Source organism: Maniola jurtina, chromosome 14 (assembly GCF_905333055.1).
Source record: "Maniola jurtina chromosome 14, ilManJurt1.1, whole genome shotgun sequence".
NCBI classification, from domain to species: domain Eukaryota; kingdom Metazoa; phylum Arthropoda; class Insecta; order Lepidoptera; family Nymphalidae; genus Maniola; species Maniola jurtina.
The window spans coordinates 11,170,210-11,186,975 of NC_060042.1; the positions used below are offsets into that span (position 1 = coordinate 11,170,210).

The 16,766-nt window shown below is 36.1% G+C and overlaps 1 protein-coding gene across 5 annotated transcripts in view; it reads left to right on the top strand.

Moving 5' to 3' along the window:
- Positions 1 to 16,518, top strand: part of LOC123872110 (caskin-1) — a 171,593-nt gene extending 155,075 nt beyond the window's left edge. For 3 of the 5 annotated variants that reach the window (XM_045916250.1, XM_045916252.1, XM_045916253.1), the window contains 9 exons: positions 4,982 to 5,179; positions 5,648 to 5,844; positions 7,070 to 7,249; positions 7,639 to 7,851; positions 8,557 to 8,664; positions 9,563 to 9,703; positions 10,879 to 11,004; positions 11,766 to 12,347; positions 12,802 to 16,518. In XM_045916250.1, coding sequence (XP_045772206.1) covers positions 4,982 to 5,179; positions 5,648 to 5,844; positions 7,070 to 7,249; positions 7,639 to 7,851; positions 8,557 to 8,664; positions 9,563 to 9,703; positions 10,879 to 11,004; positions 11,766 to 12,347; positions 12,802 to 13,116 — 2,060 coding nt within the window. In that variant the 3' untranslated portion in view covers positions 13,117 to 16,518. The remainder of the gene's footprint in view (positions 1 to 4,981; positions 5,180 to 5,647; positions 5,845 to 7,069; positions 7,250 to 7,638; positions 7,852 to 8,556; positions 8,665 to 9,562; positions 9,704 to 10,878; positions 11,005 to 11,765; positions 12,348 to 12,801) is intronic. The other 2 variants (XR_006797410.1, XM_045916251.1) reach the window with 2 other exon arrangements.
- Positions 16,519 to 16,766: the final 248 nt, after the last annotated feature.

The window sequence follows — 16,766 nt, forward strand, 5'->3', positions numbered from 1 at the left end:
TTAATTTGATAAGCTAATAAGATGACTGAGAAAATAGTGTTCAAAAATATAATCAACTAGCCGATGCCCGCGACTTCGCCCGCGTGGATTTAGGTTTTTTGAAATCCCGTGGGAACTCTTTGCTTTTCCGGGATAAAAAGTAGCCTATGTGCTAATCCAGGATATTATCTATCTCCATTCCAAATTTCAGCCAAATCCGTTCAGTAGTTTTTGCGTGAAGGAGTAACAAACATACACACACACACACACACACACATACAAACTTTCGCCTTTATAATATTAGTGTGATAAAATAATGTCTTGGAAAATCGGAAATATTTTCGATTCTATCGAGCAAGGGGAAAAGCGTAGGTTTTTTTAAGTAGGTATGGGCCTAGATTGGTTGGTATTTGGTACCTACTTGATTATTTTTGTGTTTTTCTTGTTTTATGTTTCTGGACCCCTATCTAAAGTCAAAAAAAGTCTTATGTCAATCCGCCCTGTCTACCAAGTACCAATCCGCACTTGGCCAGCGTGGTGGACTATGAACTCTTCTCATTCTGAGTGGAGACTTTTACTCATTAGTGAGCCTGCCATGGGTAGGGATGGCCTAATACTGGATTTCAATATCTGACTTAAAAGACCAATTTATGTCGGGGGTTAGCCGTTAGGTATCTACTCGTATATTTACCAATTCAACACTTGTCCGATTAAATAATAGTGTGATTAGCAGCCAGCTATATAAAATTTGTTTTATCGGCTGCACAAGCCTACTTGGATGCCTGTTTAACTTAAATTCCTCGTAAAATAAGACGGTTGCGAAGTATAAAATAGAAAATTCAGGTTAACAGACCTTTTAGACAGAATAATAAATTTCTACCAGTTAGGTGTAAAAGCCTATAAATAAAGGATTAAAAAAAAAAATACCAGTTAGGTAGGTACTAATATTAATACTAGTTAGGAAGTAAAATTGACCTCATTATGATCAACCTATCAGCCCTCTACTGAGCTTGGGTGTCCTCTCAGAATCAAAAGGGTTTAGTCCATAATCTGCCATGGCCCAGTACGGATTGGAAGACTTCAAACTCCTTTGATAACATTATGGAGAACTTACACGCATGCAGGTTTCCTCACGATATTTTCTTTCAGCTTTAGAATAGAATAGAATATATTTTTATTCAAGTAAACTTTTACAAGTGCATTTGAATTGTCAAAATAATTTACCACTGGTTTGGAATACCGTACCGAGAAGAACCAGAAGAAACTCAGTGGTTGCTCTTTTCGGGTGTTCAATTTACAATAATATGCCATACTGTACAAGCAATTGCAGCTCCGCGCATTGCTGGAGTGCAAACAAGCTGGAGTTAAAGCAAGTGATATGTAGGTAATTGTTGAGTACGGTTGGATCAAAAAGAAAAGTTAGGATCGAGTCCCGAATTCAAATTCAAAACATTTTTATCCAATTAAACTTTTACGAGTGCTTTTGAATCGTCAAAATAATCTACCACTGGTTCGGAATGCCGTTTCTACCGAGAAGAACCAGCAAGAAACTCGGCGGTTGCTCGTTTAATCTACCGAATAGGAGGCGGATGTCTTTATCACTAAGCTATTAGGATTCGGACTAAATTGACCTACTTCGAAGTTTTCAATAATCCTGTCCTTCATGGATTTCGGTTTCAGTAGTCAATTCGACCGCGTTGTGAACAGCGGATTAGCAAGTTCGTACTAATCGTATTGGGCGTACCTCAGGATTAGCGGGAAGCCGCATCGCTTCGATTGACTGATCTGATAGAATCCCGCTAATTGGGAACCACTTGTACAACTTCCGTGATGGTTTTTGGATAATCAGTTCTTCGGTTTGATGATATTTACACAGCTTTGCAATTTATATTCACGAAATCTTAGGTGTTGACCAAACTTCGTCGAAAAAACCGGCCAAGTGCGAGTCAGACTCGCGCACCGAGGGTTTCGTACTCGGGGTATTTTTTCCTACATTTTGCACGATAAATTAAAAACTACGATGCATACAAATAAATAAAAATCTGTTTTAGAATGTACAGTTAAAGCCCTTTCATATGATATCCCACTTGGTATAGTTATCTTACTTTGAAAATACTGATTATTCACATTTTAATATTTTTTTGTGATGTAACCAAAAATTCACTGTTTTCGGATTTTTTCCTTTACTTGTGCTATAAGACCTATTTTAGGCAACATGATTCTAGGTCAACGGGAAGTGCCCAATAGGTTTTCTTGACAAAACGGCAGACGGACAGTCGGACAAATAGACAGACACACAGATAGACAACAAAGTGATCCTATAAGGGTTCCGTTTTTCCTTTTTAGGTACGGAACCCTAAAAATCCTAAACCGTTCCTTGGAAGCTTTATTTCAAAGTTAACTTCCAAATATACACCTATGTAGCCAACGAACAACGTAGTATTTTTGTTGAAATTACTTTCAGTCGATTATTGCAGATTATGTCTTTTATCGAAGAGATTATACCTATAAATTACGATACATAGGAGGTACGGACCCCTAATGACGCCACATCGAGTGGTCTTTAGCGATAAAATAAAGTAGACGGTAATGTTCGTAAGATTACGAGCTCTAAACACATCCCAACATCCTGCGACACCTCCCTTCTAAAGATAACCAGGTTAAGAAATAAACGCAAGCTTACCGAAAACTAACAATCTTAGGTACTTTCCTCACTTAGAGTACCAATCCTACAAAACATGCCGAACCTATCTTCTATTTTCAGTAGGACATACGGTGGTGTTTAGAACAATAATAACCATACCTTGACTTTTAATGAATTAGTATTATCCCAATAAACAAACAAATTCGAATATCGCGTGCCTTCATAATTACCAAATTTTATATCGTAATGGCTGCCTTAATATGCAGCGGTTTGCGTGCAAGTAATTGAAGACATAATTTCTCTTTATTAAGAGCCGCGGCCGGATTCGGATGTGGCGAAATGTCCGCGATATTGGAGAAGTAATAAATAATACTGAACGTTGATAGCATAACGGAATCTTTAAAGTGTTTATTGCAAACAGACACTTTATTGGAACTCCAAATTGAAAGTTGAAAGAGGCATATCTTGTATTAAGTCGGGATGATGAACAATTTCTTTTTTGTTACGTTCAGTTTAAAGTTCTTCAACTTCATGCACCGAAAAACTCTTCATAAACCGTTGAAAATTTTACCCGAATTCAGTAGACAAAAAACTCTTCTCTCCTTCTACGCAAAACAATCTCGCAAAAAGTTTTAATATCTTTCAACGTCCTCGTTTCGCTAAAACATTCGCAATTACGCCGGTTACCAAAAGTTTCACACTCCCAGACTGCTATCAAAGTCGGAAGTTTTTGTCGATTAATGTTTGCATCTCGATTATTTTAATGGCGATTTTTTCTCGGCCATTAGTGCGCGTTATCGATTCGGCACGAACAATTAGCTGTCCGGTCGGATCCGGTCGTCCGATCTCCGCCAGAGGCCGATCATGATTGATGGTGTTTTTAGGTTATTACCAACTAAACTCTCCCGAAACTCCCCTTTCGCTTATCGCAGTGGGTGGAACAGGGATGAATGTTACTCATTTCGTTAATGCGGTTGACGTCCCGCACAAAGCAGATAACGGCGTTTGAAGCCGCGATGACGCAAACGCGATTTACTTTGGCTTCATCTAAGGGTTCCATTAGGGATAATAATGGAATTATAAGAATAAGTAGGCGTGAACCGTGAACGATTTTCCATCGACGTTAAACGAACGAAAATAGATTCTTATTACATTTATAAAGGAAAAAATGGCGAAGCTCTAAAAGAAATTCATTTAAAGAAATCGTTACACAATGATGGTTTAAAAATAACTGGATCTGCTTTTGAAGGAATATTGATAACGTCATAATAAGCATCTAATTATGTAAGAGGCTATTTTGGCCCATTGTTGGGTACAAGCTATTTCTTTTTATGGTTACAATATGATCTTTCGCGTCTGCTTTCTTCAATATTTTCTTGGATCATTTGGGCATCTGGCCAGTGGTTTACATTTATTCTTTTATACAGTTGTAAGTTTCTGAATCTACTATAAATATATTTAATCATATCAGCATTTTTCTGTTTCTTTTCTTTTGTTCTGTCGTAGGTACTACTTACTCTCTATGACGACACGAGAGTGACTGAACTTCTAAAAATAGATAAGGGACCAACCAACCACACAATAAGAGCAATTTGTCCTGTTTGTCACCCTTTTAAACTTTTTTCATGTTGTTTACGTGCCTAACTGTGAAAATCTTCATGTCTTCCTGAAAAATGGTAATAAATGGTAAATAGTAATAGGTATGTAGGTACCTACATATAGTGGATAGTTGTCGAAATAAATATTAAAATATGTTAATTTTATACTTAAATACATGCGCCTTGTGCATAATTATTCAGTGCCAAAATGGTATATTATGAAAAACAATATTTTGAGTTTACATAATTTAAAATAGTGAATTTCAAACATCCGAGCTTACAATATGATCCTGCATAAAGTGATTCGCCGTAGTTAGGTGACATTGCTTTGGATACATAGACCTAACTAATATAATACTCATTGGATATTAATTTATTCCATTCCATTCCATCAGCCTGTATGCGTCCACTGCTGGACATAGGCCTTTTCAAGCGCGCCACCAAACACGGTCCTCCGCCTTCCTCATTCATTCATTTACTGTTGTCACACTAATATTATAAAGGCGAAAGTTTGTATGTGTGTGTGTTTGTGTGTGTGTGTATGTGTGTGTATGTTTGTTACTCCTTCACGCAAAAACTACTGGACGGATTTGGCTAAAATTTGGAATGGAGATAGATAATATCCTGGATTAGCACATAGGCTACTTTTTATCCCGGAAAATCAAAGAGTTCCCACGGGATTTCAAAATACCTAAATCCACGCGGGCGAAGTCGCGGGCATCGGCTAGTATGCTAATATAGGTTTTGTCTTGTATTCTAGTGGGCGGTATGTCCCGCGGTGGCAGCGGCGCCGGGAAGACGGCGACTGCCAAGCGCGTGCCCCCACCAGCAGTTCCTGGAGATGCGTTCGGCACACCACAGCACCGACACTCCGGGTCCAGCTTCGGCTCGCAAGGATATGCCTCCTGCGAGGAGCAGGCGTATCCTCAGCCACCGGACACCCCTTCGCATACCAGAGGTGAGATAATATGGCTCTACAAGTTAAACGAAATGTTGACATCTGGGAAATGGCCCTACCAACTCATACTTTTAAGCAGTTCTTTGGCAACATTCTCAAAGCATAAGCTTTGTAGTTTTTAGACTAATGCATAAATGTTTAACAGCTTAGGTACCCTATAATATTCAGCTGTCCCTTTCAAAAAAGTAGCTGCTGCGCTTTTTGCCAATCGTATAGTGTCATCTTGACGTCATTATATCAAGCTATTGTTCATATCAATCCTTCACTTTTAGCAAAATGGTTGTACATTTTGCTAAAAGTGTCTTAGTAAAAAGAAATATCAATCCTTCACTTTTAGTAAAATGTACAACCATTTCGCTAAAAGTGAAGGATTGATTGAGTTCTCTTTCATTGCGGCTCTTGCGGTCTTTGCAACCCATTGACTAAAATGAAATCATTAATTTTGAATTTCATTTCTCCTTATTCCAGATGATCATTCTGACTACGGCAGCACAGTGTCCGGGGTGTCTGGAGTGTCGGGAGCTAGTGGGAGTTTGGGCAAGAGTCCAGCAGGTGGTGGAACGTTCACCTTCCCTCCACCCACACAGCCGTTGACACATAAAGCGGCGGTGTACTACCATCATCAGCTCGCACTGAGTGATGACCAGGGGATTGACATGACCCAGGTGAGAATACTGATTTTATTATCTGTCCAAGGTATTGCTAATAGAAGGAATGTGCATGTGAAAGAAAAGGAAGCTGGAAGAAAAGGTGGATGATTGCGCGAGGAGGATATGTGTAAAAGGGGTGGAGAGTGCGTTGATAAATGACAGAAAGGAGTAGAAGAATGTTGTGCCAACCAGGCGTAGCGCAGGATAAGGTTAGGAGGAAGAAGGAGATAATAGAAGGGACGTTTATCTCATCAATTCCTGCACAACCGTTGATACAATGTAAAGCATCCACGTACAATTCTCTAGCAATGAATGATGATCCAGATAAAACTGCGTCTGTAGCAATAAAAATTGCATTGGGCGTCGTGTTCAGTGAAATTTATTGTCAAATTTTCTTCTTAGATTACATTAATTGTGGCAAACGTGATACAAAATGATAAATATTTTTATTGGTTTTCGTGTGGACGCGACTTTAAAATGTACCTACTTCTTTAACCTTCCAGTTGAAACAAACGAAGACCTGTTTATGATTATTGAATATGCATTAATGCTTGAAAAAGATAAAATAAATGTCAAAATATGCAAAAGAAAACAATAAGAAGAGAAAATACTTAACGCGCTAAACAAGAAATACAAGAACAAAACTCGGTCCATGATTATAGTTGAACAGATAAATAATGCAGATTGTGATGTCCCAACCTTTTGCTAGTTTGACATCTACAAGAAATCTGATTACTGTTATTACGCAATTGTAACTCAAGAAAGGTATACAAATAGCTGATGCAATTATTGAGTTAGACTATGTCATCGATAGATCTAGTAACAATGTCAATCAAAGTCTCACACCAATAACTAATTGGGTTAATTAAATCAGATATCAATCACGAAACACATTGCGTCTTCATTTCTTACAAGCTTTTTCCCGCGACTTCGTCCGCGTGATATAATTAATAACCTATAGGTATATAGAATATTATGAAGGTAGTAAAAATCGGATATTGAATAGGCCGGAACTAGGCCGATTATTGGTATTGGAAGTAGTTTCAGCCTATATCCACTTACTAACTATACCTCTTTAAAATATTAGTTTAGATGTGCTTGGCTTCTTATAAAGTTAGACCCGTCCATGTTCTTGGTTATTGACACTTTTGGAGACACCTCAATGCCCCAAGTTACTAAAGAAAGGTTAGACCTCACATTTTACCAATAAATTCAACAGGAATCCTTATCACAATTCCAGAGTCCAGGCCGCGATAGTCCAGGATCATCTTCAGGATCAGCCGGCTCTGGCTCCCGTCATTCCTCAGCGTCTCTCGACAGTGGCAGAGCGTCGGGTCGAATGCCACACCACCACCACTCAGCTTGCCATTGTGGGGACACCGTTGATAGAGTGCGCGCGATGATAGCTCAAGGATTACCGGTAAGTTTACTATAACCCTTAAAATGACCTAAACTGACTTGTCTCTCATTTGAAAGAGATTATGGCTCACACAGATGCTCAAATTATGGCTGACATTATCCGGATGGATTACCATTTTATGATGGAATGATTTGAAGATCAAGATAGAAGATGAATGCTTGAAGGTTATTCTGATTTCCCATTACTAGCCCATAGACGATAGGTACTATTACGTTCTAACCAAACCAAGAATATAACTTAGAAAATCGAACTACAAACTAAACTGATTAACTCTTGTTATGACATGAATCAGGAAATGTCCTTTGACCTGTAAATCTGCCCCCACAAGTTTTAATGATACAACCATCCCTTGCTGTTCATAAATTAACATCCAAAAATTTATTCCACAGGACCCAGATATAATACACGCATGGTTAGCCGACTTACAAATGGAGGAGTACGCAAGGTTGTTCATAGAAGCGGGCTACGATCTACCCACCGTCACCAGGATGACGCCGGAGGACCTCACAGCTGTCGGCATCAAGAAACCTAACCATCGGAAGAGGTTAAAAGCTGAGCTCGCCAACTTGAATGTGCCAGATAACTTGCCTGATTATATCCCGGTTAGTTTGGAATTGATGTTCCTGTTTTTAATGAACTACGCTATAAATGATATATTAAAAGTTTGCCAAGACGTTACCAATGCGATACTTCTGGGATACACAAGCTATCACATAATGTAACTGAGTTCTCCTACATATCTTCTGGAAGCTCTTGATAGTTTTGCAAACATTGTAAATAGGTACTACCCATCTTTCAATACCACATTAGCTTGTCAGTTCAGACAGACACTAGACATTAGATATAGTCATTCAGTAGTTTTAGGTAAGGCACCTTTATCAAATCGAACCTTTATCGAAAGACGGTTTAACCGATTAATTTAGGTACTTTTCCATCAAAAAGCGCTCCGTGAATCTCCGAAATCTTTTCCCCCCGTTAAATAATTCTTAACATATAAGTATTCACTAAAACTTTACAGGAGGTTTACCGCCATAAATTAATGAAGATATTTTGTATATCATTAAATCTGGCCAGGAGTATATTTTTTGTTTAATTTTCTTTTGTCGGCCCCGGATTCTGGGCGGTACCAGTGGCGATTTTTCAATAAAGTAGGAACTTCACTGCTTTGGATTCTAATCATTGTTCTTATCATATCGTTGTTGTTGTTGTTCTAACTGTTGGAACTTGGAACCTTTCAGAATATCAAGTTCAGGGTCTTTATGATGCAAAGGAGGCAGATATTGATGCTATATTTATCGGTTCCTCAGGGATCTCTAGAAGAATGGCTGCGCTTGCTGCGGCTGGAGGAGTACGGCCCCGCGCTGGTCGCGCAAGGCTACCGCACCGTGCATGACGTCACGCAACTCGCGTGGGAGGTAATTGTCTATTGTTGTCTATTCCCCTGAGAATGTTGCCATCCTACAAGTATTATAAACTAGCTGATGCCCGCAACTTTGTACTCGTGGATTTAGCCTTTTAAAAATCCCGTAGGAATTACTTAGATTACAAACTTGGGTTATTCAAGGGGCGGACCAACAAATTCCTGAAAGGCCGGCAACGCATCAGTGGTTCCTCTGGTGCTGCAAATGTTCATGGGCGGCGGTAATCACTTAACAGCAGGTGACCTACCTGCTCGTTTGCAAAAAAATCACCGACAATCGGCACAAACCAACAAACAAACATATTTTCACATTTACATAGTAAATAGGTATAGGCATGTGCAGTAGTGATGCGATAATATGTTTGCGTGGACGGATCCGTGGGATTATCTAGTTTTAAGTAATAACGGTTGTCATTAAATAGACCGAGATTTTTTTTAAAGAAAATGCTAAGGAATGGATCGTACCACTGTCAAGTGTATTATGTACACTACCACTGCACTGGTTTGGAATGCCTAATGCCCTTCCTACCGACAAGAATCACCAAAAAATTCAACCCTTTTCATATTATTGTAAAACGGAAATGCTTTATTAAAAAAAGATACCTACCTACCTTTAAACTATTTTTATGTTACCTAATATTAAGGTAAGACCCGACAAGAGTTTTTTAAAAAGTGAAAACGAAAATATTTGAATTGTTTCTTGGCAAAATAGGTATTCCTTTCGTCCTTGTGAAATTGCTGTCAACAAAATAGCATTTATTTATTTAAAACAAACATACATTATAAATAGTCCATTCCGCTGCCAAAAATCTATGAAAATCTAAATGATGATGTTGAACTAAATGTTGCATTTGAACATTTCTTGAGACTTTCTTTTGTTTTTTTTATTTCAGGATTTAGAAGACATGGGCATTGTTCGTCTTGGTCATCAGAAGAAAATCCTCCTCGCAATAAAAAGAGTGAAAGACATCAGAGCAGGGAAGCGCAGCATCAGTACCCAAGGATCACTCGACTTCACACGAATACCCGGACAGGTACGCCATAGACAACTCGCTTTATTTTATTTATTGTGTTTGTAGTGATGTTTAGCCATAGATTCCTATAGATGACTTATATTGTGAGGGTGGACCAAAAAACTGTTTGTAGTAACCATACGTACCTACTTATTCCAAATTTAAAATTCAAAAAAGTTAATGTACAATAATTATGTTGTCTATGTTTGGGTCTTCACTTTTATGATATTTTTTATAATCTTCAAACTTATCCTACCACAAAGCAACTAGGTTTCTAATCTATGCGAATTCTTCTTTTCAAAATATAACATCACTTGAACACAATTTGATTATAATTTATTGTAATTTTGATTTACTTATCTTTAACTTTTTTATTTTATCATTCATGTTTCCATTTCATTTACCATCATCTTTTTTTTACTGTTTTTTAATCATCTATTTAGTTTAGACTCAGTACTTACTAATGCAGATCGCGTCTGTTTCTTTATTTAACTTATTTTAACAATAGAATCTTTACTGATTAATGAAAATTATAATATTCTAACACTTCTAAAGTAATATTAACAACGCTTAAAATAACAATGCGTTTTAGTAATCTAATATTATTTTTTTAGACTATTATTTAAGGCCGATTAGGGCTTTAGATGTTGTCTCTACCTACCCATAGCTCCATGTTTATGGCACAGATTTCTTTGCAAAGCCAAGTCTAGGATACGTAACGGGAAAAATTATAAAAAAAAAATTGGTTTACATTTTGTTTCATACGTCTTTCGACCAGATCATTGCTTTTCTTTGAATCAAATTTTTTGATTGTGGTCAAGCGTGTCTACAAAATTTTAAAAAGTTTTCCCCATACGTTCAAAACTCAATTTTCGTTTATGCTTAGACGTTTAGAAGTCTCTTTTCCATCGCCATCACTGTCGCTACCTGAAACATCTTTGCGACTTTGTTAAATAAGAAAAAATTACATTTCGATAAAATGTGCGGTCTTTTTGTAGTAAATATTTTGTTATCTGTGATTGACGTCACAGATGAAAAGTTATTTACCATAGATAATAACAAAAATAAAAGTATAGTCGCAGAGCTGTCCCTACACGTCGACCGCCGCATCCACCTCATACCACAGCCCGAAGCAGCATGTGAATGTTTTGTTTTCTTTTCTTTTTCCAAACACAAACCGCACTTGGACATAAAAGGATTTATATCCGAGGGAGCATTACCAGCCCTGGGAGAGACACGCGAGGAGTTACCATAAACCCCCCGATCTAAAGTTTGATGCCATTCCGACGCCCCTATGTGGCACAGACTTGGTCCCCATCCAGGTATGACACTTTGGCAGATGTCACTTGACATTCCACGGCACCCGGCTTTTATGTGCACCAGTCTTTATGAACGTGTGTTTCGATTGTGTGTGCCCTTAAGTTTTTTCTTATTGACTTTACGTAGGCGTTTTTGAAGCTATCTTTTAGAATGCACGGTAGTTAAAGTAACAACTAATTTTAAGCATGATAATTTTTATTAAAAAAATAACTACTTAATTATATAATATTATTATATGGAAAAATATTATTTACTGTAAATAGGTATGCGAATATAATATTTAAATAATAAAATTAATGAGTAATATTTTAATTCTTCTTGTAAATAAAATATTATAAGTATTATATTAGCATGACAAACACTAAAATGAAGTTTTAAGCTATGATTGATGATTGTAATTTTTGTATTTTGATAAGTATTGCAGCTGTAAATATACCTACTTACCTCATATTTTAAAAGCAACATCTATCATTCGACGATTTATGCAAAACGTTCTACTTATACTGTCCTGTATCTTCAGAATTTTATCAAAAGAAAACCTTAAATGTGTATCTAATTTTTCTCTATATTACTATGGTTTATAAGTGCAGAAGAAGGCAATTACAATTCTGCAGTTATTCCTAAGTGTATCTTTTATATTATGTAGTAATGAACATACCTATAGTTACTCCACAAGCCCCATGAAATATACGAAAGAACGTTTTGCTAGAAAATCGACGTAATAAACCCTCGTTAAAAACATAACCAGTATCAAAATTTACAGATACGTCATCCACGCGGCAAATCGCTAGAAAGCTTAGAAGACCCAGCAGAAAGAACTTCCCACACAACATTCTCCCCAGAAGCGGGGTTCTACTACGGGGGGCAATGGCGACGCTCGTACGACGATGGGGACATCACACCAACTAATGATAGCTCATACGAAGGCGGGGGAACTTTACCCCGTCCTAGAGGGCTCGTCAGACCCCGACCGGTAGCTAAAATCCAAGCCACGCCCGCATACAGAGATAAATCACCCGATTACACGTATGACGAAATCGCGTACTCCGCAAGATTACAACGTGTGGCGTACGGGGCGAGTCCGCACGTTGCGAGGAAACCTCCGCCAGAACCTCCTAAGCGACAAAGCTCTCAATATACCCCGTTCACAAGATTCGGTCAGACAACGGTGGAAATTCACCCGGAGAAGAGTCTTCCACTGAGTTTACCGGCGTATCCCAGTTCGGATTCTCTGAGCGTGTCTTTGGATAGTACGGGGTTGCTCCCTCCGCCTCCCGCGCCGTCTTCCCCGCCGCGGAGGTATGAAGATGACAAGATGAGAACCGGCTCCGATGCTAGTTTTAAGGTAATTAAACTTTTCAAGTTTTTTGACTGGAAGAGATTCCGTGGTATGTTAACTTTACGATTTAAAAACTTTTAACGACTTTTTAAAAACACCTGTAAAAGTTTTTTGGATTGAAATATCTTTCGACTTTTATTTGTATAAGAGAGATGTTATTCAAATGCTAACAGGCAAGATTTTGTGTTATTCAAAATAACTAGGCATCTTTGTACACTTTATGATTGTCAATTGTTGAATATGTGATAATTTTATTGGTGTAGTTGTGATAATTAATTACGTAAACCTAAAACTAAAGCTAGGTTACGAACTTCTTAGTCTACTTCGTTTTTTAATATCATTAGTCTATGGCTAAGATTTTCTACCTTGTCGTTCTGATTTACGAAAATTCTTAGACTAAGTTTCAATTCTCTAAACTTTAGAACTAGATATTAATTCAATCCATTTCTTTCCTTTACAGTCAAGTTCCAGTACAGAATCAGACAGCATTCCATTCGCAAATGAAAATGCGGGTACAATAAAACAAAACCGCGGTCAAATCACAGGCCGGCCGCACACTGTCGACTACGGCCGATCAGGCATCGGTCTATCCAGCCTTCCCCCGCGGAACCCTGACATCAAGTCCAACCATCCCCTACCTGAACATAAGGACGAAAACAAGAGCACGGAACCAGTTGATGTTCTCAACGATATAGGCAACATGTTAGCCAACCTAACAGACGAACTGGACGCCATGTTGGAAGAAGAGAAACGTCAAGGCCTGACAGATTCCTAAAACTGTTAATAACTTTTATTTAAAATACTGTGTACTCGAATACAAAATTAATTTTAATAAAAACCTATAATTATTAAATTCCAAAGATTATACTCGATCGGTACAATATTACATTCACTATTCCGTATTCGATATGTGTAATATTGACATTGATGGTAGTCAACAATAAAAATACGTATAGAATTCGAAGCGGGATCTGTTAAATTCTATTTGAAAAAGGTGTAAACTATACGTCCGTGATGTAAACTAGTTAAGGTGATATCGGACGGTTCATCCAAGTGAATTCACTCGAGTTATTGTCTCATTCTGTTTGACTCTATGATCGAGTCATTAAGTTTTATGTTTTTTCCTGTACCTATCTATTATCTATGATTCAGAGGCTTCATTTTGATTGAAGGATGCCAAGAGGATGCCGAATGAAAGAAAAAATGAACTGTCTTATATCATCTTAACAAAAACAAATGTTTTTCAATTCCTAAAGAAATAAGTTAAGAAGTCAGCAATAATTCTGTAAAAGTTATAATTATTAAATTATTATTCGACGCCAAAGCATTATCACTAAATGCCACATTACTTAGACTAAGTACATGTCTAGACAGACCCTCCGGCAAGAAAAAAAATGATGTTTTGACTTTTAATTCCTATTTTAAATACATACTACAAATAAACCTTATCACAATCCTTTAAAGCTTTTTAAAAATGAAGACTTGAAAATTACATGGTAATGCTATCTATTCCCACGTAACTATTGCGTATGTAATGCGTAAACTGAACCGATTTTCGGAACATAAGAATAAAGCTATTGATAGTGTTAATATGGATCATGTACTTATCAAGTAGATATATATTTACATTTTTCTGTTTGTGAATCTTTTAGTTTTCAGTGACCAATAATGAAATAATGTTGAAATAATTATAAAACAAGCTCTATCAAGGCTTTACTATCGTAGGGACATGGATTTTGTATGCGGGTTTCGCGGTATTTTTACCGACTGCGCGCGCGCTTTCACTGCCTTCATCCGTCGCATTGCTCTTTCTTATTTCTACTGTATATCGATTATACAATAAATACTATTTTTCACATTGATAAACATTACACAGTTTCTATAACGCCACATGGGGACTAAAAGAGGAGCATATAAAAACATTAATGTATTGCTATTTCATTTGCACTTATGTGACATGCTTGATGTACGTCTATCAAATATTAATCTGTCAGTCCTCTAGGCTTAGACAATTTTAGCATTTTATACTGATCAGTAGGTATATTGACGTTTATAGGTTATAATTATTATTATTTGTTTCTCTGTTTCAGACATTTTTGTTGTTTTTTTATTATTTAAACTAAGTAGTTTCTTACTTTGGTATATTTAGTTACTTTCATTTCCATATCAGCTGGGAAAGATTAAAAATTAGGTATAGTCTGATCCAAAAACAGATGAAAATGGCTATTTTTGTAAATAACGTTTACTTAAAATTACTGTCATAGAACGAATATATCCAGTAGCTAGTTTTCCATGTACAATAAAATTGTAGAGTACTTGTGTAGAATAGACTAGTTAGAATTTATACAAAATGATAGCTCTAGAAATAGTGTGACAATTTAGGGATTACAAGGAATGTATAATAGCCCTTCATGTAAGTAGGCAAAGGGCAGGTGATAAGAAGATTTACGTCATTCGAACAATATTTGAAAACTTAGCAACTTAACTTGAAATCTACTTACGTAACCTGAATGTCTAAGAAAAACTCTTTACGGTGCGTTTTCACTGAAGAAGAGCGGAGTGGAGACGTGATCAATAGACTAATCAAATTATTGCTAATGACGTGATAACTTTATCTCGTCATCTTTCAATAATCTAATCGGTTGAAGAGTGAAAACGTACGTGTCTGCTCCGCTCTACTTTAGTGGAATCGTATCCTTAAATATATTTTTTAATTTATATTTAGTGCAAAATATTTTTATGTACCTACCATCGGGTAGGTACATAAAAATATTTTTCCATTGTAGTGAGAGGAAAGTGTAAAGCTTTAAATAAAAAGTCAAATTTTGAAAAAATTAATAAATAAAATACTTACTTTTCAAAAATGATGTCGTAAATCTTCGAGTCACAAGCTATTAATTTTGTCTACACATACCTACCTAGTTATAAATCTCATACACTTTACAAACTTTTGATTGTGTTATGTATGTAATTTCATGCTAACTCATTGTTAGTCGTCAAAGTCTATGAATGGCAATCGATACGCTAGTTTTGATGAATGCTAGGCTTTTCAAGAGAAGCGCTCTTTAATATTTTGCGAACTTGCATAAACTACCCAAACTGATATAGGTAATAAAACACTTGGGCTTTTGTTGGCGCTAAATGTAAAAATTATTAAAAATAAAGATTTCATATATTGAACATGAAAATTTTTATCAATCAAAAAAAAAATCTGATGCGCGCCAGAAGGCACTCTGCTCATACATTTTGTACTATACCCCGCAGACACGTACGCTTCAGATTTTTGCAATGTGAGTAGGACGGAAAAATTTCTGAAAATTTCTGATATTATGCACCCGTAACATAAAAAATGTGGTGATGTTGTTTATAACTATTATGGTTACAACATTTTCTAAATTTTCTCAAACATCTCTATCCTCCAATAATAATAATATCTCCATACCCAACTTTAATAAGTATTTGTTAATATGATTAAATTAACGTAACTATATCATCTCTAGATTTTTTTGTTTTTATATGTTTATTCATTTTAAAGTGATAGACATGCAGTGGCCATATTACTAAAGTAGTGCTTAACGAACCACACACAAGTAAAGATACTATAGATACAAACAAGGGTTTTTTTTTTAAATTGAGATAAAAATGTTTTCAAATTCGTTACCTACAAAAAATGATTATCAAAATAGTTCACATAATTCAATATTTTTTACCCATAGCTAACATGACACATAAATACAATAAATAACTCTAGTATCTAATGTAGCATATTATCAAATATTTTTAGCTTTGTACTGTAAATAAATTTAGGTAGAGATCAGTGTTTATATACAGTCTCCTTTGATACCTAACAAACAAGTCTTATTTAGAACTTTTGTATACTTACATTTATTATTAAAATAAACCGTCACTTTATGTTACTTTTATTTTTATTAATTCTACTAGGGTCGCTAGAATAGGACGGTGCTAGAGATAAAATTGTAAAGCAAACCATTTTTACATGATTATTGTTTTTTTTGATTCTAAATATATAAATAATAACTTTTTTCTGTGAACTAGTCAAAATTTTCTTTTCAGTGGCGGTTATGTAAAGTAATGTATGGACTATTACTGAAAGCAGCTTATAATTATCTTATTTTATAGTTCAGTTCTTATTTGAATAAATATTTGTAATATTTAATGTGTTCTTTTATTTATACCACGCGAAGGTACCTAACTACAATATTAAAGTAGATCTAGGTGATATGAAACAAACAATGGATATTCTATCTAATGAATCTAAGAGTGATTATACTTATATTTTAGCGTTTCTGGAAACTTGCAACAAAGTAAAAAATTGTTATGACTTGTTGCATTTATAACTTCACCAATCACTTGGTTTCGGTCCTAGAATCATTTATTATTTTGCATGAAGTCTAATTGATTACA